Source organism: Megalobrama amblycephala, linkage group LG1, assembly GCF_018812025.1.
Source record: "Megalobrama amblycephala isolate DHTTF-2021 linkage group LG1, ASM1881202v1, whole genome shotgun sequence".
Classification (NCBI taxonomy): domain Eukaryota; kingdom Metazoa; phylum Chordata; class Actinopteri; order Cypriniformes; family Xenocyprididae; genus Megalobrama; species Megalobrama amblycephala.
In genome coordinates, this window is record NC_063044.1 from 37845993 (window position 1) to 37871741 (window position 25749).

The 25749-nt window shown below is 38.9% G+C and overlaps 1 protein-coding gene across 2 annotated transcripts in view; it reads left to right on the forward strand.

Annotated features, from left to right (window-relative positions):
- Positions 1-420: 420 nt before the first annotated feature.
- The window catches only part of kank2 (KN motif and ankyrin repeat domains 2), a 30884-nt gene continuing 5555 nt past the window's right edge, over positions 421-25749 (forward strand). Inside the window, exons 1-9 of one of the 2 annotated variants that reach the window (XM_048191224.1) lie at positions 421-527; positions 9155-9241; positions 17606-17668; positions 17877-19262; positions 20365-20577; positions 20675-20780; positions 21526-22239; positions 22327-22414; positions 24223-24442. In XM_048191224.1, the coding sequence (XP_048047181.1) occupies positions 17623-17668; positions 17877-19262; positions 20365-20577; positions 20675-20780; positions 21526-22239; positions 22327-22414; positions 24223-24442 (2773 nt within the window). In that variant the 5' untranslated portion in view covers positions 421-527; positions 9155-9241; positions 17606-17622. Of the gene's footprint in view, positions 528-8444; positions 9070-9154; positions 9242-17605; positions 17669-17876; positions 19263-20364; positions 20578-20674; positions 20781-21525; positions 22240-22326; positions 22415-24222; positions 24443-25749 lie in introns of those variants that run through there. The other variant, XM_048191234.1, reaches the window with a different exon arrangement.

A 25749-nucleotide genomic window follows, 5' to 3' on the forward strand; every position in this document is an offset into this window, starting at 1 on the left:
ATGTAACGAGACAAGGAAAAAACGCGCCTGTCCATCTGCGACCTAATAACAAATTAATATTGCCTTGATGTCGCTTCACAGCCCATATGGACGACGAATGTCCTCGTCATGTCTGTAGCGGCACATATGACGTAAGGTCATTATGACGTCATGCCACCATCAGATCGGTATACCGTTATCAAATTACAAACTGCAATATACTGCGATTCGGTATAACCACACTAATCATGAATTCAATACTGGACAATGATTTTCAATATGTTTTCGTAAGTCTATTGTATTTGATAATTATGAGCAGTCCTGTTGTTTTTAGTGGTACTGACCCAATGCTCTATATTGCGAGGATTTATTTAAGTGAAAAATAAAAAGAGCAAATATTTGAGGAAGATAATGCGATTAAAGGAGAGTGGATGCATGTGTTGGCTCTTTAAGAGCAGAGGGAGGGGTTCGCTTCATGATTTGGCTGCGGTGTTTTTGTCTCTGTCAGTGAGACTGCTGGCCTTATCGACTGAGGGGACTGGAAGGGGGTAGGTGATAATACACACATGCTGTCTGTTCAACCTTGTGCTTTTTATGGGGAAAAAAATCATATGCACTTATGCGGTATACGTGTACATTGTCATTTTCCATTTGCTTTCATGGTTGTGATGCTTGAGTCTTTGTTCTGCTCGATTTTACTTTGAGTTTCAAAGTAACGATGCGTGATGGGGATTCACATTCACCTTTTAAAACGGACTTATTGCTATTATATGAATTATTAATGATGCGTTCATTAAAAAAAGCAATGCTCTTTTTTTTTACTGGTTGATTATTATTAGGCTATTATTATAGGCACATGGAAATTAGAGGGCATCTATAGAAGCGCGCACAATGCCTTTAATAGTGTGATCCGAGACTTCAGATACACGCATGTAGAATTATATTCAATTCATTATGGATATAATAAACAGTGATTATAGTGTTTAAGAAAGCATTTGTTTTAATGAGAAGCAGAGTTGGTTTGCGGGCGCGCGCTCTTTTTGTTAGTCAAATGTGAACACTTTTTTATGCGTTTTATCTGAATATTGCTCTTGTAATGATATCATTTAAATGGGCTCGACGAGGATGATGGATAAATGAGTGCTGATGGCGGTTTGGGGTAAGTTCTTCATTAAATAAAAGCCCCGTGACTGCTGTGACTCTGGGGAGAGGGTGGGACTGCTGGAGTTTTTCATGACTTCCAGATGTTCATCACTTTGCTGCAGTGAGTGGCTTTGAATTCATGGGCCTTGATTTGTTTGACCAGAAACTGTTGGGTTTAACACGTGCGTTTTAATGATTGTACAACAAGTCTGATTTAAATTAGCATCCCATTGATTGTGAAACACCTCTTGGAATGGAGAACGTGTGAAAAAGTAGGGAATGACAAACTCAGTTTAAGTTTTAGTGGGAATTATTACGCAAAATTATGTTTTAGTTGTAGTTTACAGTGGAATTGCTTTAGTCCTCAGGTAATGTATTTGTACCATTGAAAGTTTTTTTTAGCGCGTTGTTTCAGTCACGCCACGCGATTTTTGTTTTTGTTTTGGGGGTTAGCCTACTTTCTTTCTCGCCAGTCGTATGTTTAGTTAACACCTCACATAGGTTGTAAAGTGATCACAACACGCGCTCGTTGTCGTATCGTACTGCTTAGTCTCCAGAGCTCCTGAGACGCGCGCGACGCGGCAGTGGAATTCCACGACTTCACCCCTCGCGCAGGAATGCGCGGTCATAAACCCCATTTGTACGGTGGACCACACGCTGGGCGTCTAAATGTTGTTTGCAAGGCTAATGAAATTAAGCCACGGGACTACGTGAAACTGTCTGGAGCGCTTTTAATTTCCTTTAATTGTTGATGTTTCTCAGCGTGCCACTCAATGATTGACATCCTCACAGGACACCGCCTACTCATTAGGAAAGTAAAAATCACAAATGGGATCTCAATGGTTTATCTTTGACTGTGTTGAGACCTCTTTTTTTCCTGAGGTAAAGACTACAGTAATTTCACTCAAATCTCTAGAGTTTCCCAAGTGCTCAGAGATGTGTCTATGCTCTCCACATTCACTTTATAGTCTTTATATCTCACTATATGACAGCAATTGTCTTCTCATTTGTGTCTATTTGTAGTTTTCCTACAATTCCTACAGGTATTTTAGGAAATGCTTCCGATACTTTGAAGCGTAACTCATTTCTATATATGGATCTATGCAAGAACGGGCAGCCTTTTGTCTCTAGAAAATGATCCTCAGCAATTTTATGGCTTGTCATGTTCACTTTAACACCCTCAGCAAGCATTATTCTGCTTGATAGGTGTGTAAATCTGTCTGTCACTTTAAATGTGATGTTAAATTCATTGTTGTCAATGATAACAATAGCCAAGCATGCAAACAGTCACCATCTTTCTATTCATTCTGCAGTAACTTTTTTTTTAGCTCAATACCCCATTAGTTCCCATTGAAGCGGCACATCACACAAGTATATAAGACAGTGAAGCCTCATTGCTGTTGAAAATTATGAGTGCTTACCATTACCACATGCTTGTATGTTGTTTATTTTTATTTTATTTCTTTATTTGACAGGGACAGCATGCATTAATCAACAGAAACATAACAGTAAATGAGCTAGAGGTAACCCTATTGGCAAATTTTTATCTTTTTTCCAGTTTCTAAAATTAGAATAAAACAGTTTATCAAAAATATCTCATTCAAACCAATACCAAAATCAGTGCAGTGCATACACAAACAAACAATGTGTCAAGGCTTACAGAATATCTAATAAGTCTAAAATGATTTAAATTAAACCTGCTTGTTGACATATGAAATGAATATCCATTGGATATATTTCTGTATGGGTCTGTTTTTTTTTTTTTTTTTAAATAAAAAGGTCTATTTGACCTTTCAGTGAAATGACATTTCTCTCTGGCAATGTATGCCAGACTTCTCCAATCATTTTGTCCTCATAAACTCCACCCTTTTCCTAAAATCTGATGCAAGCTAGCAGTCAGATCTGCCTCCATCCAATCAACAACCACTGGATTTTTTTCTTTCTTTCAATCAATCCATTTCACTCAGATCAATGTCACAATAGTGAAGAAATGATCTGTCACAACGTCCGTTACATTGTGACTTTAAACTTTAAACTGTTACAATTTTGCAACTTTGCCCAGATATCACTGTCTGGATGTGAAGAAATTCATGGCCATTTAAAAAAAAATGCCACAGTTTTGGTTAAATTTAGCTTAAAGTCACCATGAAATCAAAAGTTTTTTTTTGTTTATTATAAAAAATTTTTTCTTGGACATCATATTTTTTTATAGGATTAGTTCACTTTCAAATGAAAATTAGCCCAAGCTTTACTCACCCTCAAGCCATCCTAGGTGTATATGACTTTCTTCTTTCTGATGAACACAATCTGAGATATATTAATAAATATCCTGACGTATCCGAGCTTTATAATGGCAGTGAGTAATATCAACGAGTATGAACTGAAGAAAGTGTCTCCATCCACATCCATCCATCATAACCATACTCCACATGGCTCCGGGGGGTTAATAAAGGCCTTCTGAAGTGAAGTGATGTGTTTGTGTAAAAAAAAATCCATATTTAAAAAGTCACAAATATCTAGCTTCCTTTTTTAAATGCTGGAGTTTTACACTTTCTATGTACGTTGAATATGGAAGGTGGTCTGGCAGAAAAGGAAGCTAGATATTTTACCTCATGACTTTTTAAATATGGATATTTTTTTAAACAAATGCATCGCTTCGCTTCAGAAGGCCTTTATTAACCCCCAGAGCTGTGTGAAGTACACGTTTATGATGGATGTGGATGGAGACACTTTCTTCAGCTCATCCTCGTGACCCCTGTTCACTACCTTTAGGATATTTATTAATATTTCTCCGATTGTGTTCATCAGAAAGAAGAAAGTCATATACACCTAAGATGGCTTGAGGGTGAGTAACGCTTCGGCTAATTTTCATTTGAAAGTGAACTAATCCTTTAATCTGCATTTGCCCTCACAATGTTCAAAAATAACTTCAAAATAACTTCTCCCCCCTCTTGCAGCTCATCTCTTCTCTTCTTTGATGATGTACTGGTATGTGGGTGGGGCAACCTGTCAATCACATGACATCACAGCAATAGCAAATTACAACCATCCAATCAATTCCTTCATTAACAAAATCAAGTCCTGCCCACATTTTGTATTGTTCAAAAAGCCATTTCACACATCACAACAGAGAAGAAAAGACAATCGCAGCTTTCCATTTTCCAACTTTAAGACGTAATTGATTTAGAACATGGCTCATTGCACAAGTAATTTTGGAAGCCACATGCTCCTTTATGCAATATGTGCCTCATTTTTTGCCCACCAGAAAGTAAAGAGCCATTCTAATCCAGAGAAGACGTTAATCTGAAGGGGAGGATGGAAATTTTAGAACAGACTTGAGTCCCTAGAGTGAAGGTGTGTCTCAGTGTTTGTCTGCTGCATGTGTGGGACATGTGTTCTGGGGTGTGCGCTGCTGCCTGCCGTGCTCGTCTAACCTAGAAAAGCTCAATGAACTCTCTGCACAAACTTCAACACACTTTCAATGTACACTTATCGTTTCATAGTAACGTTATATTCAGCTCTGTCAGGGTGTATTCCACACAGCTGCACTCTGGAAAAGTTTTGGTTTCCAGAAGGCTTGATCCTGGAAATGGCAGAGGCTGTGAATGTTCCCCATGAAATCTGCTTCCCTTACTCTTTGTTTACATTAGCGAGCAGAGTCTGACTAACTCCTAAAGTTTCCCCACCACAGCTGTCCCGACCACAGAGATGAATCGGCACCCCTTACATACTCGTGACCTTATTGCTGCTGCATGACACTACACTTACAACGTGTCTCTTTTGTTTCTTTCTTTCTTCTTTTAAGCATTCATATTCCCCCCCAACTTCTCCGTATAACCCGTAATCCTGGTTCTCACAGGAATTTGTTAATTCTTATTTGGAGGAGTAAATTTGGATGTCTGTGGTGATTCCTGTTGCCCAGCTCCACCCCACAGGCCGTTTCCTGTCGAAGGTCAGCACAATGACCAATGGCATTGCGGCGTGTTTGTTCTGCTCCGGCAGTAACGTGAGCAGGGAGAGGCCCCTCCCTGGGCCTTGAGCTTTGGCTTCAGGCCTTGGTGTTTCTGTTGATGCCGTCGTTTTCTCCATATACCACTCCCTAATGTAAAAAACAGCCCTGTATGTGGAGGGCATGCGGACGCTTTCCAGCATTGGTCATAATTCTTCATAACGTCCTGGTTGGGATATTGCAGCAGCTCATGTATACAAAGATAGCAGCAGGTCCGTTACATGACACCTAACCCAGTGAAAATGTCTCCAAAAGCTCCACACAGAGTTATTTATGTTGTTCTTCCATGCTTGGATATCAACAAGATCTGTTCGAATCTGGACCACCAATAGAGAAGTATTCCAAAATGTACAAAAATGCCTCCCAAATTCAAGATATGGAGTCAGAAAATGCCCCTGCACAATTAAAACTAAATCTGTTATGGCTGTCGCGATTCATGTGAAATGCGATTAAATTTAGATCTTCTCAAGTTGCATCAGATTTCTTTTTTTCGTGTTATTTCGCAATGTTTCTGCTGAGCTTATGAATGCAATGGCCAGTCAGATGCGTTCAGATTTCATCATAAGTAAAGGTCCGTTCACGTCCGATAACTGTAACTAAAGTTTTAATAATCATTCTAATTTTCTGATAATAGTGAAATACTCACCAAAACCATATTGATAACGAAACAGAGAAACAATATTATTGGAATCACTTTCAGAAAGTTTTTGATTTTCTAGTTGATGAACCATTAAAACATTGACAGCCAATCAGAATCCACTCAAGCTCAAGCATTTGAAGCAGCAGACGACAAAATTTATAATATAACATAACGTTATCATCATTTGATGTGGACGGTAATATACACTGCCCGGCCAAAAAAAAAAGTCGCTGTTTGGATTTTAATAGGCAAATACTTAAGAATCTATGAATGGATCATTATTACAGTGATTATTATGTTTCTAGCATGTTATATGTTTGGCAACGGTTCTTTTAACCCTTAAAGATGGAGTGTGTAGCATTTCATTTCTTAAACAACCATGTAGGAAGAAATATCATAGCCATATTCCAGGATGACAATGTCAAGATTAGAATTGAAAAAGAATGGTTCAGAGAGCATGAAGAATCATTTTCACAAATGAATTGGCACCTCTGAGGATGTGGGATGTGCTGGAGGAGACTTTACAGAGTGCTCATCTCAAGATCTTGACCAAAAATTGATGCACCTCTCGATGGAAATAAATGTTGTGATGTTATTTCCATCGAGAGATGCATCATTTTTTGGTCAAGATCTTGTATTGACAATGCAAGAGGTGAGCACTCTGTAAAGTCTCCTCCAGCACATCCCAAAAACTTACACTAAACTTACACAGGTTAAACTCAGTGCCAATTCATGTCTGAAAATCCAAACAATTCTTTCACAATTTGAACCTGATGAATCTTGACATTGTCATCCTGGAATATGGTCATGATGTGTCTTCCTACATGGTTGTTTAACAAATGAAAAGCTACACACTCCATCTTTTAGGGTTGAAAGAACCGTTGCCAAACATATAACATGCTAGAAACATAATAATCACTATAATAATGATCCATCCATAGGTATTTGCCTAATAAAATCCTTTTTTTTTTTTTTTGGCCGGGCAGTGTAGTTATCTTTATAGTTATCATTCTTGGACTAAATCGGCCTTAAGTGTTGTTGAACTTCTGTAGTTCAAAGACATGGCACAGTTCCCTCTTTGTCTTGTGTGTTTTCTTGAGTGGTCAGAGGAATGTACTGAGTACAATCGCAATTGGGACTCATTGGGTTCATTTTTCACCCTGTAGTCCTGAGACTTAGTTAACTTTTCCTTAAGCCTCGTCTTGTCCTGCTGTGCTTTTTTGCAGCATATGGTCAGCAAAGAGCTCAAAACGTAAAGCCAATGGTATTTGAAATGACTCACGCTGGGTTTCTTAGTCTGAGAGCTGCCTTTGCTGCTAAAGTATTTTTGCTCTAGACGTTTCCATTTAAATATCACCCTCTCCTGGTGTCCGTCGTGGACCTACACCCTTTTGGTCTTTCTGCTCTCCTTCTTGTTAAATTTACTGTTTTTTTTTCTGTACTCTGTTACTGTTTAAATCTTTTCTGTTTTTCTCTCCCTCCCTAATTTTTAAGCCTCCCCTTCTCCTCGGCTAAGAGGAAGTGACCGACTAGTTTCTGGGTCTTTGGGGAACTGCAGCTCCCTTTCCTGTAACTCTTTCTGAACCTGAACTCATGCTGTTCGTACACATGTACAACGGTTCTCAATGGACCGTTACCCTTATAATTACACTCCAGTAGTTCTGGGCACAGTATCTTCCTCATCTATCTAAATGTTGTGAACTTTTGTTGAGTACGTGCTTGACATTGCATGCCTTCATGTGTGGTTGAAAGCAGACATTTCTATTTTTGGCCCTAAGACATAATTGTGTAGTTTTTAGGTGTCAATCTTTTGAGCGTCACTACAAAGTTTGCTATTGTTGTATGTGCAGGATTAGCATATCCGAAAACAATCACTATTCACATGATTTTTTTAAAAATGACTTTACAGTATACTAAACTTCATGTTACAGTATGTTATGTGAGGCCACTAGTAAAAAATTGTGAATCTTTTGAATTTTTACAATACCATTCAAACGTTTGTGGCCAGTAAGATTTTTTTTAATGAAAGAAATTAAAAACTTTTATTCAGCAAGGATGCGTTAAACTGATCAAAAGTGAAAGTAAAGACATTTATAATGTTACAAAAGATTCCTATTCAAATAAATGCTGTTTAATTGAAAATTAACAATAATGTCATAGTATTTGGTTTCTCCCCTGTTTAAGCTGCATCAACTCCATAGGTTTGTGTAAAATCTAATGTTTTTTGGCTTTAAATTTTGATGTTTCTTTGCTTTACATTTTTATGTCCTACAACTTCAGATTTAAATTAGATTTTGAATTTCAATTTTCTGAACTCTTTTATGTGTTGGTTACTTTTTTGTTTTGCTTTTGTTTTTTTATGGTCAAAACAAAATGTCAGTGTCCATATTATGTCCATAACTTCACCATATTTACTCGTAAACCAGTAGTGAGAACATCCAGAAAAAGAAACCGCATACTAGACCAGTTTATGGTTACAGTAAGATCTTTTTGTTTTCCAGAAAGAATGGCACTTTCTCAGCAGTGGGCAAATGAGAAGCATTACGTGTGTTTTAAAGGCAGTTTCTCTCTCTCTCTCTCTCTCTCTCTCTCTCTCTCCCTGTGCTCCTCCCATTTCTATATTAGAACCAGCTGTGGAGTTTGAGGCTGAATGAATGGCTCTTTGTGATTTGGCTGTCACTTCTGTATAAAGCTCTGTTTCTTTCTCTCTCTAGATACTGGCATGACAAAAGTGTTGGAACAATGTAACCTAATGTTCCCACTTTGACATTGTTACTCCATAAAAAAACATATGAATTCACCACTAAGACTGCAGAAATGCATTTTTGATGTTGTGCTTTAGAAGAGCATGCACTTGACACTATATGACCAGAAATGAAATGTCTGCATGAAATTTTGAGGATAATTTTCCAGTCATGTAGATCTTTAACCACAAAGTCTTTGAGCCCTGCTGTTGAGGAAGTCTTTGAGGGGTAGGAGTGTTTGTGAAGGTCCACAAAGTTCTGGAATGTTTCTGGGTGCCGTCTGGTGTCCGGCAGGGGTGTGTCTGTCTCTCTGGGTTTGACTCAATAGAACTCTGGACCAAAAACATCACTTACAGTGCAGAGCTTTCCCAGACGATTTGCCAAGTAACATGTTGTTGTGGTTGAGGGAGACGAAGGGTGTGTTGTGGTGGTAAGCAAAGATGATACAGAGCCAAGACGAATTAGTCTCTAACAGAAGAGGCTTTTTTGGATCAACAGTCTTAAGGAGTGGCTTCTCTTGTGCTCGGGATGACATCGAGTGTCTAAAATGAAGGGTGGGACTGAAATCATACAAAGTATCTGCCAATGGTAGTCACAATTTGAGCCATTCTTTAAATAAATCTTTTTTTCCCCCTTCAGGATTTTTGGTGGCACCCACAAGAGAGTCGCAGGAATCGAAAGAGGAGAGCGAGGAGGTCGGGGAAGAGAGACCATCATTGCAGCACAGTGAGTTAGAGGTCCTGTGTTCTTTCATTCATGTTTTTTGGTTGAATGCGAGAGTAAGGGAAAATACCTTCCTTTTACCTGTTGCGACAAATGTAAAAATCGTCCTGTTTACACCTATATTAAAAGTGTTTTGGTCGATCGGATCACAAGTAGACGAGGGAGACACATACCCATTTACACCTGGTGTTTTAATCTTTCTCTTTTTTCCACTTTCAACCACTTGATTTCTTTGAGGGGAGGGGAGGTAAATATATGGGCTTTTTCAGATCTTTCGATCAAATGGACAAAACAAGCGTGCGCAATTTATATATGAACATTACCAGAGACATTGCAAAAACATACGGCAAGCTTCAGCTTTCGTTTCTGCTCTGACGGCCGCAAGACCGGCTGAACTCAGTGAGTGTGTCTTAGAAATTGGTGAGAGAACATTGTGCTTGGTACATTTATTGTCTTCAAACCAAATTTGGGTCTTCAGCCGACAAAGTTTAAATCCTGTCTGTCTAGCGCGCTTCCCATAATGTTTATGCATTAAGTCAGTAGGTGGAGAGTAGTTGTATTTTGTGTCTGTTCAAAAACATGTGACTACGAGCGTCTACTCTACTAAAACAATCCAGTCGAATGCGTTCTACCTTTGGAAGTGGTCGAAAGCAGACAAACTGAAAAGACATTTTAGACTCCATTCACATCTGCGACTTAGCGTCGCCCACTTGTGATCCGATCAACCAAAACGCATCTTAATATAAGGCAGAAACAGGACAAAGGTGAGGTCAGAAGTGTTGTGTGTTTAAAAAAAAACTTATGACACTAAAGAAAGACACCCTCAACCTGACAAGTCAGTTTAAATACATGTGTGTATTGCCACAATTGGTCAAATAATTAGTCAAGTCACCTTTATTTATATAGCGCTTTTTACAATGCAGATTGTGTCAAAGCAGCTTTACAGTGATAATTGGTATATAATTTGGCTGCACAGCAACTCTTAAAGAACAGTGCCAATGCAGGCAGATCAAAGCACTGTTGAATAAATGTCAAGAATACTGCTGAATATCAAATGTCAAGTCAAATGTCAAGTTAGCCAATTTCATTCATCATTACTGCAAATAGGTCCTTCTGATACATTCAATGACTATCCACTATGGCATGTCTGACATGACATTTTTATCTTTATGTACACAATAATAATCTTTGACATTGTAATCCTTTTATTTTTAATATTTTTCATGTTTGGCATATTCCTGGTTTGTAGATAAGGATCCCAAATTCCACGTGTGTAACCTGCCTGTATGTAACAAGCAGCGTGTATGCACATTGTGCACCCGACTATAGGCGCATATTACTAACGCATACTTCAAATAACAAAGTACTGCGCCATTGACTTTAGACCAGGTTTCAGTTGGTGAGTGGCACAGTAATTTTCAGTTGCCTCAAAATAGCAATACGCCAACAATGTGCCTGAACACACCTCGTTTTCAGACCAGCACGCCCATGGGTAAACAGATAGGCGTGAATGCATTTGCTATTTAAAAAATGTGGGCGCTGGACGTAAAAATGATAACTGAAACTGGCAAAAAGCACTTGCATCGTGCCTGGCGTCGCATTGTGCCAGGTGTATGATAGGGCCCCCATAAAGTGGGACTGAAAAATCACTGTATAGATCTCTACCTGTGGGATTTTACAGGCAGGATCGGGACGAAATGCAAAAGTTGCGGGCAAGAAGTAATTAAAACTTGGGGTGCGGAACAAAATCTCGCACTGACTTCAACAGTGAGTTATTTAACTCTAACTGCTATCTTTAGACAAGATACAAATTACTCAAGCATCGCCCTTGAATTTAAGGAGTCAATTTATTCCTGGATTGTAGATAAGGATCCCAAATTCCACGTCATAGCCAAGAAAAATGAAGCAGCTTGTTGCGAACGGACCTTGAAATTCACACAGTGATAAAGGGACCTTTGAAGCATCAAAACCAAACACCCCTTAATGTTTATCAGTTCCTCAGAAAGCTTGCTTGAGAGAAACTAATGACCAGACATTCTATTTGACGTTTTCATAATATGAAACAAACTTTGAGGAATTCTGTTTTCCTGACTCCACGAACATGGTAAAATTACTCCTACTAGCCACCAAATGTATGCCGTTATAAGATTTCCCTACATCCTCTTTCCCTTGATTGCTAATCTTAATAATGTGGCGGTGGGTGGGGGAGACCCTGGTGGCAGGAGATGTCAACTTCCGCTGTTCTGGAATGTAAAGCGAGGGAAGTTGGGAGAGAGGTATGGAGAGAGGGGCATGGGTTTGGGGCAACACATTCCTTCTGGAGGAGGGTAGAGATCAGCATGCCACTGAGAAATGGCAGGGCGCTGCCGGGGAGGGGGGCACACTGTGCACTGTTCACCGTCATGTCAATGGGACACTGTTTATGAGCAGACAAAGAGGGAGGAAGGTCACCGGCACACATGCACGCATGCCTCTCTGCAGTAGTAGCCGGTGCAGCAGGCAGGAGAGGGTGAACATGGTGGGCTGGAGAAGGGGATTGTTTGGGAGCATAAGGCAATGCATTGAAACAACAAGAGTCAGGAAACTAGGTTTCGACATTAACTGACTTAATGCAATGTGAATGGCCCTACGCAAAATTTGCCCTCACAATAGCTGCGTTTACTCGGACCCTTATAATCCGATTGTAATCAGACTATTAGTAAAGTCGGAATAAAAAAGTCACATGTAACCACGCCAATGAATTGGCCAGATCCAATTAAAATTTCATTTGGATTGTAAGGGATGGTTTAAAACTTTTCTAATCTGATTGAGAGGACATGTAAACACTTGATTGGATTGAAAACCGAAACTGGAAAGTTCTGCGCATGTGCAATGATGAAAATGATGTATAACGTGTGGAACGAGCTGTTGTTGTTGTTGTTGTTGAATGAAGTGACATAAATGACTTTCGTGTCATTTTAAAATTCTTCTTCCACTCATCGTCTGTGAAGTGGAGCAGGACAACGTCCCACCAGTTGTTGCTTCAGACTCATCCTCAGACGACTTGTTTTTTGGGTGCGGGAATGTGCGTTTTTACTGCTGGATAAATATAAGCAGCACATCACAATGGTCCATATGGTCATTGTCTCCTAATTAGAACCCGAGATAGATAAATATTAAAGGGGTGCTTGATTATGATTTCTTTTTTTTTTTACTTTAGTTATGTTGTAATGTTGCTGTTTGAGCATAAACAACATCTGAAAAGTTACGACGCTCAAAGTTCAGTGCAAAGGTAGATCTTTTCTTTTAAAGACATCACTTTTTAAGGACTACAACAAACGGCTGGTAGGGACTACAACGAGCTTCTTCCCAGGTTGGTGACATCACTAACCCTAAAATTTACATAAACCCTTCCCCCAAGAACATACAACAAAGGGGTGAGGCCATGTTGTTGCAATACAGCATGTTAGACAAATGCAATAGCATGTCATAAAAGCAAGATGACAATATAAGTTATAATCGTAATTAAACTAAACTATACCTGTTCTATCGTCATGTAGCATATATTCTTTGGCTCTGTAGGATCTTACAACAGTTTCCACACGAGCGATTTAGAGATTATCATGACAGAATATGCAATTAATGACTTTAAGATAGTTAACTCCACATCAGCTACATAAATTCATCAACTAACCGTTCAGAAACATCCTGTTGCATTCTACATGTTGTCACTTCTTCTTGAGTCTCTCCATCATTGTCCAACTCTGGTTTGAACATAAAAGGCTGAACAGTTTCTGACATTTTCAGTGAGTCTGCGTGAGCTGTTGCTAACACAAGCTCTTGAAACTTCGCCCTCTTCTTGGAGTAGAAGCTCATTTGCATTTAAAGCAGGGGTCGGCAATTAAGTTAAAAAAAAAATTTCACCACTTGATGGCAGGACAGAACATAGTCAAAGGATCATTTAAGAAATTAATTAATAAAAAATGCAACTAGAATTGCCTGTGACAGACTGTTACAGTGTCTTTTGTAACTGGTAGTGAGCTGTTATTCTGTGTTAAATCCTGTAGGACAGTCATTAACAAAAAGCCACATTTGTGTGGCGGTGTCCAGGTTTTACACTGGATAAATTAATAAAGCAGAGTAGTGACACGTAACCTGGCAAGTATCTTCGTTCACCAACTTGCAACACAGGCCGCCTTGCTAAAACACACATATGTGGGAGATGCGGAATGGATAAAAATAACTCAAAAAACAAAAGAGGACTTGAATAAGCCCATTAATGGCATGTTTGAGTCATGCTCTCAACAAACTATGTTTTTTTTCCTCTTTCCATATTGTGAATAATAAATGTGTATCATTTTAATTTGCTTGCTACACAATGGAGCCTAACTTATTGTAATAATCATTTGATGTAGCCTACTTTTACACTCCTTGGAATTATTCCTTGGCATCCTCATGTACTAAACTGCATTTTTTTTTTTTTTTATTGTTTGCATGCTGGAGGTACGCTGTTACATCCTGTGCAGAGTGATGTTAACATTTAAGTTAACATTCTCTCACTTGCTGGTGAGAGAAAATGGTACTATCAAAGAGTCTAAAGAGGAAAGTTGACAGCGAAAATAGGGCATACAAAGAAGAATAGAAAGACAACTATGCGTTCTTACCTAGTTTTGTGAATGCAAAGCCGGTGTGTCTTATCTGCAACGAAGTTGTCACTGTTTGCAAAGAATATAACACCGTGTCTACAGCGAACACGAGCGGCGCTATGTTACACACAACACGAGAGGTAATTTTCAAAAATCCATAATTGGGGCTCTTTAATAATAATAATAATAATAATAATAATAATAATAATATATATATATATATATATATATATATATATATATATATATATATATATATATATATATATATATATATATTTTTTTTTTTTTTTTTTTTTTAAATTATGATTATTATTAAACAATTATACTGATATGTAATCAGAAAATTTTAGCCAAATTGTGCAGCCCTACAAGTGCCAGTGCCAGCACAGATGCTTTTACTGTCATTGTGATGCTATATATATATATATATATATATATATATATATATATATATATATATATATATATATATATATATATATATATATATATATATATATATATATATATATATATCTCCCTTGTAAAGTATTTCCTTTGTAATGTCTCTTTTTTTAAATGTTAAAATAAATCATAAATGTAAATTTTTAAATCACACTAGCAATTTTTATCAGAAAAATCGCAATTCAATTTTTGTCCCCAAATCGTGCATCCTTAATGCTAGAACATTCTGAATGGTTGCTATCACTTTGCTATGCAGTTGTGCAAGTGTTTGAAGTGGTTTTTACCATGTTGCTTGGGTATTCTGAATGGTTGCTAGGTGGATGAAGGTCAAAAGAGCCCATCCCTTTGCCTCTATGATAATTTGTTCTTTAGATATTGAGGGCTTTTTTTGCCCATTTTATCAATTTCCAGGTGAAAGTCAGAAGTAGGTTATGTCTGCTTAGAAAAGTAACTCTTCAGAAAGCTGCTTGATTTGACATAATACAAACAATGCAGTACAAATAAGTTTATTACATCAGAGTTTGTTCAAATCTTAATTCTAAATATGAACAATAATAATAGAAATGTTAGAATAATAGTAGAGCAGAGAAATAAGAGTGAGAGACAGAGAGATGGGTTGGAGGAGAGCAAGGGTGTTTATGACATAGCGAAAGAGACAGAGAAGTTTGTACGTTATTGCTGAGGGCTGGATATTTGTCATGCTGTGTGCCTTTACTGAAGTCTCTAATTATGGCTCATCAACCGCCCCCCTGTCAGCACTCACCACAGCACTGTCGCTCACTTTTCACACGTACACACACAAATCTGTGTTAGCGTGTTCACACACACACTAACATTTTCTCAAGCGTACTCAACATTCATCTGTGGCTGTGGCAGGGGAATAAAAAGATCCACTAATTAAGATGCTATTGACTTAAATGTCTCTGCATGTTTTAATAAAATCTAAATTTACTGGTTTTATTCAATTCAGAAATATTATTTAACATCACTGAATCAACCTAAATACATACATTTATACCACAAACCATAAAATTAATTTGTTTGTGTGTTAAATCAGGTGGATAGTATCTTTGAGGTGTTCATTAACCGTTAAAGTGCTGTTTTTTTACATTCTGCATTGACCCCTGACATTTACATTAACATAAGGGAACTTTCCCCCCAAAATCTCTCTTTTAATGAAAGTGTGTGACTTGTGAAAACTAGTATATCTGTTATTCTTAACTTATTACCCCTATTTGGTAAAGATACCTCAATCAGAGAGCCCATTTTGTCGACTTAAGGTCTTCAAAATACCAAATCAGTTCAGTCAGTGTTTCCGTATGCCCTACTTTTCCCCAGAAACAGGCAAGAACATAAACAGACTGAGAGGGTCATGAGATTAGAGAGAGGGGAAAGATTTGTGTGAGGCAGCAAGGAAGAAGCAATTTCCCATTATGAACCGAAATGACTGGAGCGGTCAGCAGTTCTCTTTGAGATGTCTGTGTAGCCCAAATCTGTGGTCTAATATGTTGTTAATGTTGGGAACAGAGATAGCCCATGGCACTGCCAGTGTTAGAGATTGCTAAAGCATACAGTACCACCTTCCCCCCACCCCACTAACTAATGACCTAGAAAGTTAATCTTTGGCAAAAAGGCACATTAGCTGAGAAAGATGCAATGCTGAGCAGTCTGAAAGCACAATACATAAAAAAACAGATGAATAAGTGATAATATGTTTATAGAAAGGCATATACATGTAATGCACCGGTTTCGTTTTAACTAATTGATTTAAGGTTGACTTCCTTTCTTCAGTTAAGACAACTGAGAGAGCAGAAGAAGAAAGAGCTGGTCAGCTGCTATCTCCTGATTATCAGCTGACAGAGTGAGGAAAAATAAAGGAGATAGAAATCATGGAAAAAGTGTGGGAGAGAAAGGCAGAGCAATAGTGCCTGAGTGTGTTTTTTACAGTACCTCAATTCTGAGAATCACAGAGAGCGTATTCAGATGATTCCTAATAAGGCTGTAACTAGACGCTCTTTCTCCTGTTGTCGCCTGCCAGAAAACGTTCCCCTCTCTTTCCCCTCTCCTTCAAACAAGAGAACTAGAAACAAACAGAAACTGAACAGTCTAAAGCCCAAAGTATACTTGTTTTTTTTATGCGTACGCTAGCGTATACGTACAGTCGAACACATAGCCTTTCAAAGTATACTCCATTTGATAGTGTGCGCAAATGTAGGTGGTCGACACATGCACTCTAGAAAGTTTCATCTTTGTCCAGTGCCTGCGCTATTTTTCTCCAGAAGTTATGAGCGACAGTGCTTGAAATGGGCCGGTACGCGCCAGTACAATGCAGGCTTGTCAATGCAGGGATCTGTTGTTGTTGCAGTATTTTGTTGTTGTTATTGTTGTTGTTGTTCTGTCTCTTTAGTTTCGTTTCTACATTGTGGAACAACTGATCAGTGCAAAACAAATTCACTGTGCATGGTTACAAAAAATCGGGCTGCGCACGTTCTATTCTGGTGACGAATGCGTAAAAATCGAAGTATACTTAAATTTGTTAGAGGATAAAGCAGGGGATGAATTACAGGGAGTTCGACCCGCCACACTCCGCCCAAATTAAGGCCTGAACCCCCAAAGGAAGTCAAAACAAAAGCTTTATGTGAGATCTTAATTCTAGAATTTAGATATTTCAGTATTTCAACTATTCTCAAATGTCAAAATTTTTCAGTTTCTAACCCAACATAGGTTACAAAGGTTACTAAATAAACTTTAAAGTGCCATTTTCTTGCTGTGAACCCAATGCCAGTACTGTGGATTTCGATCTTATCCCCTGCTGGATTATGGATTATATTTGTACGCAGCTGCTTAATTTCTGATTTAAAGTTGGCATGAAACTGAAGTTGTGATAGTCTTTTTTTTTCCCTATTGTGAAATATATCTAAGGGAAACGACTTCTTGAAGAAGAAAAAATGTAGGGTGGGACTTGATTTTGTCCATCAATAATCAATTGAATTGTCACTGTTTGGTATCGCTTATGTAAGTGACAGGTTGCTGGAGGATAGACAACCTGTCACGCACATGAGCAATACCAAACTGTCCTGCCCTTGTGCCAGTGCACACGTAATTATCAAGTTAACGAGGGCACTTTAATTAAAAAAAAATTATAATGTGCATGGATAAATCATTTACAATAAATACTGCAATATTCCATTGAAAAAAGGGTCAATTTTGAACAAAATTGTGAGTGAAGTCTGGAAGCTGGCCATAAATCTCATGAGTTCAAAGGGAAAATACTTACATTATCTCTCTTATCCAGGAGAGATTGGCTGGTGAATGACAATCATGGCTCAGGTGCTTCATATGGACTCCAGTTTTCCTGGTAAGGTCCTATTTTTAAATTGGGTACTGCACATAATATAATGTTTATATATATTATCCTTTCCCCAGTTCATCTGCACTTAAGAGACTATCTAGTAAAGTAAAGCCTTGATTCGATCATAGCCTAAAGTTTATTCTTTTTCCTGTTGTCTGATTCTAAGATTAGACCAAGATTTCCTGCAGTTTGAAGTTGTTTCCTCTGTCCTTAGGGAAGATTAACCCCCCGGCGCCCCCCTCCTTGCATGGAAAGGACCAAGAGGCTCCCTACTCAGTAGAGACCCCCTACGGCTACCGTCTGGACTTGGACTTCCTCAAGTATGTCAATGATATTGAGAAAGGCAACACTATTAAGAAAGTTCCAGTGCAGAGGCGCCCACGTTACGGCTCACTCCCACGTGGTTACGGCTACACGGGCTCCTGGTGGACCTCCACTGAGTCGCTGTGCTCCAATGCCAGTATGGACAGCCGCCACTCGTCATACTCCTACTGTGCGCCGGGCTTCCACAGCTCACAGAGGCCTAACTTCAGTACGGCACGTGTGGAGAAGACCTTGTTGGATGCTCGCCGCAAGCTGGAGGAGGAGAAGGATGGCCGTCGTTTCTCGAACCTGGGCAGCATGCACAGCAGTGTTGCCGGCTCCAACACCTCCCTGTCCAGTGCACACAGCTTCAATCGTGCCCAGGGAGGTGGATCCTATACTCCAATCAGCTCCGGCTTGTCCACACCTGTCTCACCTACGCCCGCCCATCTGCAGCATGTACGGGAGCAGATGGCCGTCGCCCTGCGGAAGATCCGGGAGCTGGAGGAGCAGGTAAAGACCATCCCGGTGCTGCAAGTGAAGATCTCTGTGCTTCAGGAAGAGAAGAGGCAGCTCAGTGTGCAACTCAAGAGCCAAAAGTTCCTAGGCCACACGCTGGGGTTCAGTCGGAGCCGTCCTCGAGGAGAGCTTTACATCGACATACCCGAGGAGGAGGCAGGAAATGGAGCTGGAGCCACAAACAGAGCCACAGGGAGTCTTTCACCTACCACTCCAGTCTCCCTGCAGGACTCAGGATGTGAAATCGAGGAGACTGTAATTGTTGGTGGAGCTCGTCCAGGTGCAAAGCGGGAGGTGCGAACCGTCGGTGTGGGGCCTGAGGCGGAAGAAAGGGGTTATCGTCAAGTGGGAGTAGGGGTGCGAGAGGAGGACTTGGGGCTTCTGCCTGAAACCGAAGCCCTCAAGACTAAGGTGGGGCTTTTAGAAGTTCAGCTGAGGAAAACGATGCAGGAGCTACAGAGTGCTCAGCAGCAAGTCGAAGTGGCTCAGAGAGAGAGGCAGGCTCTTTCCCCTCAGGTAGACCATGCGGTGAGAGCGACCAGTCTCGGCTGGCAGGAGCAGCAGGGTCAGGCTGGTGCCGGCCTGCACACTGTTGTCAGTTTTACCCAGCAACCTCATCAGCAGAGGACCGTGGGAATCCAAGTGTACACGTTGGAGCAGCCCACAGTGGTGGGTGTGGGGAAGCTGCTAAGAGCCCAGAGTTGCAGTTCTCCTGCTCAGCCTGTGTCTGCACAGGAGGGGCCCCACAGAAGACATGCAGAGTCCCCAGCAGCAGAGGGTGTGTATGAAATGGCATCCAAATACACATTCACATACTGAAAACAACATAAACACAACAAATGTAATTAGAGACTTCCGGATGCCCTTTCAGCTATTAAAGAGATAGTTCACCATTTACTCACCTTCATGTGTTTCCAAACACAAAGGAACAGGAAAGGAAGCAGAATATTTTTGTTGCTCTTTCCTGTACAATGAAAGTAAACTGGGACAGATACTATTCAGCTCATAAAAGCACCATGAAAGTGGTCAATACTACTTATGTCCTATTATTCCTATACTATATACCATATGTTAGCTTTGTTAGTTATTATTCACCCCAAAATCTTCCTCTGTACTATATTTGCTACCTACAGTACAGTATATTCAGATATGAAAAGACAGTGTGAATGTGCAATGGTTGATGCATGTTGTAACTATTCTCCATGCCAGTTTGAATATGCGAAAGAATTTGGTCTGTTCCTTTCTTAAAGCTGTTGTATGGATTTAGAAGCCTTGGAATAGCGCATAAAAGGGCGGTCACACTACACTTTTCATTCCATTGACTTCCATCCATCCACAAGTGAATTTGGGACAGCGGAACCACAAGCTCATGCAAATTTCATTGCATTGCAAACTCTTACCTGCAAATTCAAATCATGTGAAGATATGTAACCAATAGAAGATTGATACTTCACAGTGTGACCTCTTAGCTGAAGTAAAAGAACACAAAATTTACTGCAGGTTTGCAGTAAAGTGGAGCAGGTTGTGTATTTTTACATTTTGGATTGAATATTGTTTGTTATATGTTGAATTTGTTTTTAAAAAGGCACCACAGAGCATGAAATTTATATCACATCTGTTGCAGTGTCCAAAGAAATTTGCATGCTCAAAAACTAGTGTGGCTGCCCCTTAAGTCATTTGGACTACTTTTATAGTGGCTTTTTGTCATTTTTGGAGTTAGACCATGTTCCTTTTCACGTTCACTCTATTGAAAATAGAAGCATGAGTATTCTGCCTTCTTTTCTTCTTTTGTGTTCCACAGATCAAACAAATCATCCCTTAAATCCCTTGAATTATTTTAGCAGTTGTGCTAATTTAGACTGTTTCTGTTTTGTCCTCAGAATTACCACGTGAGTTTCCCATTGCAATAAGCTCTAAGCAGGTGCGGGAGGTCTTGAGAAGCGAAGTGTCCAAATCGGTGCCAGTGATCAACCAGGCAACCGCTATGGAGACAAAGTGCAGCCAAGTGGCTGCTGTCTGCCAACGGCTAAAAGAGGGAGAGATTAACCAGCAACCAGCAGAAGAAGCCATCCAAATCGATCCATCAAAACCAGGTTCGCTTTGAATAACTGGTAATAACAATGAATCAGATGTCTTCCATATGTTTAAACTAGTGATTCTCACGCTGTCCACTTTGTCTGTATTGTCCAGCCTCTCCTCAGTCCACACTGAGGTCAATAATGAAGAGAAAGGCTGATGGGGAACCTGGCTCTCCGTCCACTAAAAAGAACCTGCAGTTCATAGGAGTCAATGGAGGGTAAATACAGAATTATGTTTATTAAGTAAACCATAAGATATGTTGTGTTTTAACAGTATTAGCATCCTAACGTTTCATGTATCTCACATTTTGTAATGTTTGTACAACTTTGCTTTCTAAACTGGAAGGACAAATGGTTCTGAAAAACGAAAAGAATAAACATAATGTGTGCTATCATTGTTTTCATTGATGTGCATCTCTATTAACATCTCAAAAAACACGTTTTAGGGTTTCATGACCCTTTAAGGATAATTGATATTTCTCAAACATTTTGGTTAAGGTATTTTTTTCTTAACATATGGATTCCATTCAGACTTTTTGGAGATCATTTCATTTGGATGTGCTATTGACTCATGATTTTTTGAAACTTTATAATTTTTAGTGAACTGACTATATCTTACAAATGATACTGTTTTCTATAGAGCTGCTGTATGGCCAAAATGAGCTCTGTCTGCATCATTGAATCATTGAATCACAGATTTGAAACAATCTGTATTGTATAAAGCACTATATAAATAAAGGTGTCTGACTTGACTTTATGAAATCTTAGATTAAACTACAAACAAAATGCATGCTGAATATCATTTGCCCTGTTATTTTGCTGCCTTGCAGCACTTTTGTTTCCACCTGGAACTATACATCTAGTTAAGATTATCCATTTGGTATCCATTTCATAAGTTCAGAGGGTTTTATGTGTGAGTATTTTGCCACAATCTAGTTAAAACAGGACTGTTGTGCTCTGCAGGTACGAGTCGACGTCCTCTGAAGAGAGCAGCTCGGACAGTTCAGAAGATGAGAGCGATGCAAGCGAATACCACGAGGCTACAGAGAAACTGCCGGAATCTGCTGCACAGCCGTCTCAGGTGACCTCATGCAGCCTGCAGCCCATTTCTCAGACAGCAGCTGCCCAAACACCCCAGCACAGCACTGCCCAGCCACCAGCCAATCACACTGCAGCACAGCAAAGCACCAGCCAATCACATGCCAGGGATGCAGCTACCCAGCAACAGGTCACCCAGTCACCCGAAGCAGAGGAAGACATAGAGCACCATGTAAGCCAATCGCCAGTGACCTCCACGGCTCATCCGGAGGGTGTCGTTCAGTCTACAGAGGCCAAATGCGCTTTCCAAGGGCATACCTCTGAAAGCACTGCCGTTTCTCTTGAACAAAACTCTGTCCAGTTATCATCCACCAGCATTACAGTGCAGCAATCCAAAGCCACTGATTCAAATGTCCAGCCAGAGGAGTCAGACTTCGCTGCTCAACAGACGACCACTCAGTCACAATCCACCGGTGCCAAACCTCAGCAAGATGTTAGCCAATCAAAAACCGCTGACCTCACCTCCCAACAAGGAGCGACACATTCACAATCTACTGATGCCTCAGCGAAACAGGACATAGCCATATCCTCTGCTACGGATACAGCAGCAGATATCCCCAGTAATAAACAAACAAGCAGGTAGTTTGACTCAAATCAGTGACACAAGCTATTATGAGAATCTCTGTTGATTATATAAGTTGGCAAGCATTTTCTCTTTCTTTTCAGACTGGAATTGAGTGGCAGTCTCATGACAGCTCTCCACACCTTGCAGAAGGCCCTCAGAGAACCAAATGCATTTAGCCATCAAGACGCGGTATGTTCATCAGTTGTATTTTCATGATTATAAATGATAGATGCCATAGTTCATATCTTCAAGACATCTTTAAGGTTGTTTTAAAAGTTTGATAGTGAATTATATAATTATTTTGCTTAGAAACTTTCCGATTTCCACAATGTGGAAAACGCAGACGGAATTGCAGAATCCAGTCATAAAAATGGAATTTACAGTATAAGGGCCCGTTCACACAGAACACGTTTTTATATTTCAATGCGCTACTTTTCCATTGTTTTTCTATGTAAATGCGCTAGAAGGACGCGGATGACCGTTAGGCACATGTCTCGCATTTTTTGCAGCGCCTCGCACGTGTTTTTAACACGCCGTGTCAAATTAAAAGAATTTCAACTTTTACACATGGCGCCACTCATCAATGTCAGTTCCAAAACAGTGGACCAATCAGATGAACTTAGAGGCGGGGCAAGCATTGTGAGCTTCTGTTTACAGTAGCAAGTTGGCATGACAACTGTTTTATTTGATGGCAACATAGCCAGTGCGATTTTTTTTTTTTTTTCTTCTGTCAAAAATAGCACCTATCTATTCTGCTGTTTGCCTATTTCTATTATTTCCGTTATTGCATCACATCTCAAAAGCTTGTCTCAAGACCTCACGTTCTGCGCTGCACTTTTTTAAAACCATCCGTAAATCAAAAGTAAGGCTGTACACTTAATTAAATCAAGATACAGACGTATTGTATCGTACATCGTATTGTATCATCATTTCATATACAGACAAAAACTCAAAGGTCTTCACAACAACCCCCTCAAAATAAAAGTTGGGTTTAACTTGAAGAAATTGTGACAGAAATGCATAATAATAATAATAAAATTAAAAAATGTTATTTTAAGGACTATCACAATTTTCTTCCAAGTTATCATTTTAATTTCAGAGCTCTGTTGTGCAACATTTTTTTTGCCAAAAAGGAATTAAATTTTCATTTTTTTTGTTCACATTTTAAAAGATTAATTAAATTATGCCTTCAATTGATTACCGACCTTTTCTGATAATAAATTAGTATTAAATATAAATCCAGAAAGATTAAAGCAGACAACACAGAATTTCTGGAAAAAAAAAAAGTTTATCAATTAAATTGATTAGACATGCTATTTGTTGGTTTTTAAAATTTAATGAAACCAGAAAAATATAGAAACATTAAAATAGAAAAAAAGAATTTGGGAAAAATTAAACTGAATTTGGGAAAAAATAAAGGGTCCCTAGTATTTGAAGTACCTTCAACTGCATCATTCATTTACACTGTGCCCTAAAACTGTGCCATTGACCTCGTCACACACTCTTTGTGCTACAGGCATGAATAATACCTCAAAAACTGAGGTAATTAATGAGGATAGATGTGCTATAATATTTCTAATCATTCGGATTTACAGTTTTCATATAGCAGACCAAAAAAATGTATGGCAGACTGAAAACTCCATTAAACGTACATTGAAAAAATGTAAACATAAATTAATTTTCAGGGATCAGAATATCATACAGTGTTGAGTTGAGCTTCTTATGACCATAGCAACACCCTAGCAACCACACAGAACAGCCTAGCAACACCACAGTAACCACACATAGCACCATAGCAAGTACTTGGGCAGTTGTCGTTCTGGCTCCAACATTGTGGTGGCAAATTGTGCACCACCACATTTTCTAAAAAAAAAAAAAAAAAAAAAAAAGTTATTTTTGCAATTCCACTTGTTGCTGCCGAAATGACACACTTCACCTTTTTCACTTCCATTGATTGAACACGACATGGCCGTTTCTGTCTTCTCTTGTGTTGACAGAGGACGGCCTACACCAGCGTGCTGCAGGAGTGGCTCAGAGTCTCCTGTCATAAGGCTGCTGACACTGCAGTAGTCAAGGCATACATGGACACCTTTGCCTCCATTTCCCCGCAGCTACTGGAGTTTGTGATCAACATGGCTGACGGCAATGGAAACACAGCTCTGCACTACACTGTCTCTCACTCCAACTTCCCTGTAGTCAAACTACTGCTGGATACTGGTGAGTGACGCTCTTCACATCACTGAGCAATGCCCCTGCTGACATTGTTTTCGTAGGTACCTGTCAAGCATCCTGGCGGGCAGCGCACATGCTTTGACACATTACACTGAGTCTTTTCTCTCCTTAGGCAGTGGATCTGTAGTTTCCAGCATGCTTTGCAAGGGACTGCATTGGGAGAGTAAATTTAGGGATAAAGTGTTATTTTATGTGTTTTTCAGTGAAGGGAAAGACATGTTAGTGTTTAACGTCAGTTATGTTGAATAGTTTTTGAATTTTTTGGATACCATTGTGCTTGTGTTTAGACTGTGGGCAGCTTTATGGGCTGAGCTTAATTACTTTCTCAATGAGTGATATTTATACTAATGTCAGTACTGACACCAGTCTTTAAATTGATTAAACCTCACTAAATTAGGAAAAAGAATTAAGTTGGATCAACAAAAAAAAAATCAGTTTGAAAAATGTTAATTTTACTTAATAAAGTTAAGTTAAACAGGCCTACTACAGTAAATTAATTGGTAAAACTCATTTGTTAACATTAGTTAATGTATTAACTAACATTAACATTTGTATTTATTAATCTTTGTTAATGCTAGTTCAGCTGTTCATTGTTTGTTCATGTTAGTTCACAGCAACTCTTGATTTTAATAATGTATTAGTAAATGTTGAAATTAACATCAACTCATCAAAGTATTGTTAATTATTAGTTAACTACTAATGTTGTTAACTAATGAAACCTTATTGTAAAGTGTTAACTAAACTAAATTGTGTTGACCCAACTAAACTGATTTACTTTTAATTAAATTGGGTGTACAAACTTTCTTCAGTTAATTTTTTCAGTGCAATATTTAATAAACTACATAAAAAGTAACAATATGTCATTATTAATATTTAATGTACACTGCTTTAAATATATTATAGCCTACATTTCTTTTAGTGTTCATTTCTTTCACTTCAATAGTTCAAAAGTTTGGGGTGGGTAAGATTTTTTTAAATGTTTTTAAAAGAAGTCTTTTCTGCTCATCAAGGCTGCATTTATTTGATCACATGCAACTACTGTAATATTGTGAGATATTATTACAATTTTAAAGAACTGTTTTCTTTTTTTAATGTATTTTAAAATATAATTTATTCCTGTGATGGCAAAGCATAATTTCTCCAGTCTTCAGTGTCACATGATCCTTCAGAAATCATTCTAATATGATGATTTACTGCACAAGAAACATTTCTGATTAAGTTCAAAAGAACAGCATTTATTTGAAACAGAAAACATTATGAATGTCTTAACTGTACTTTTGATCAATTTAATG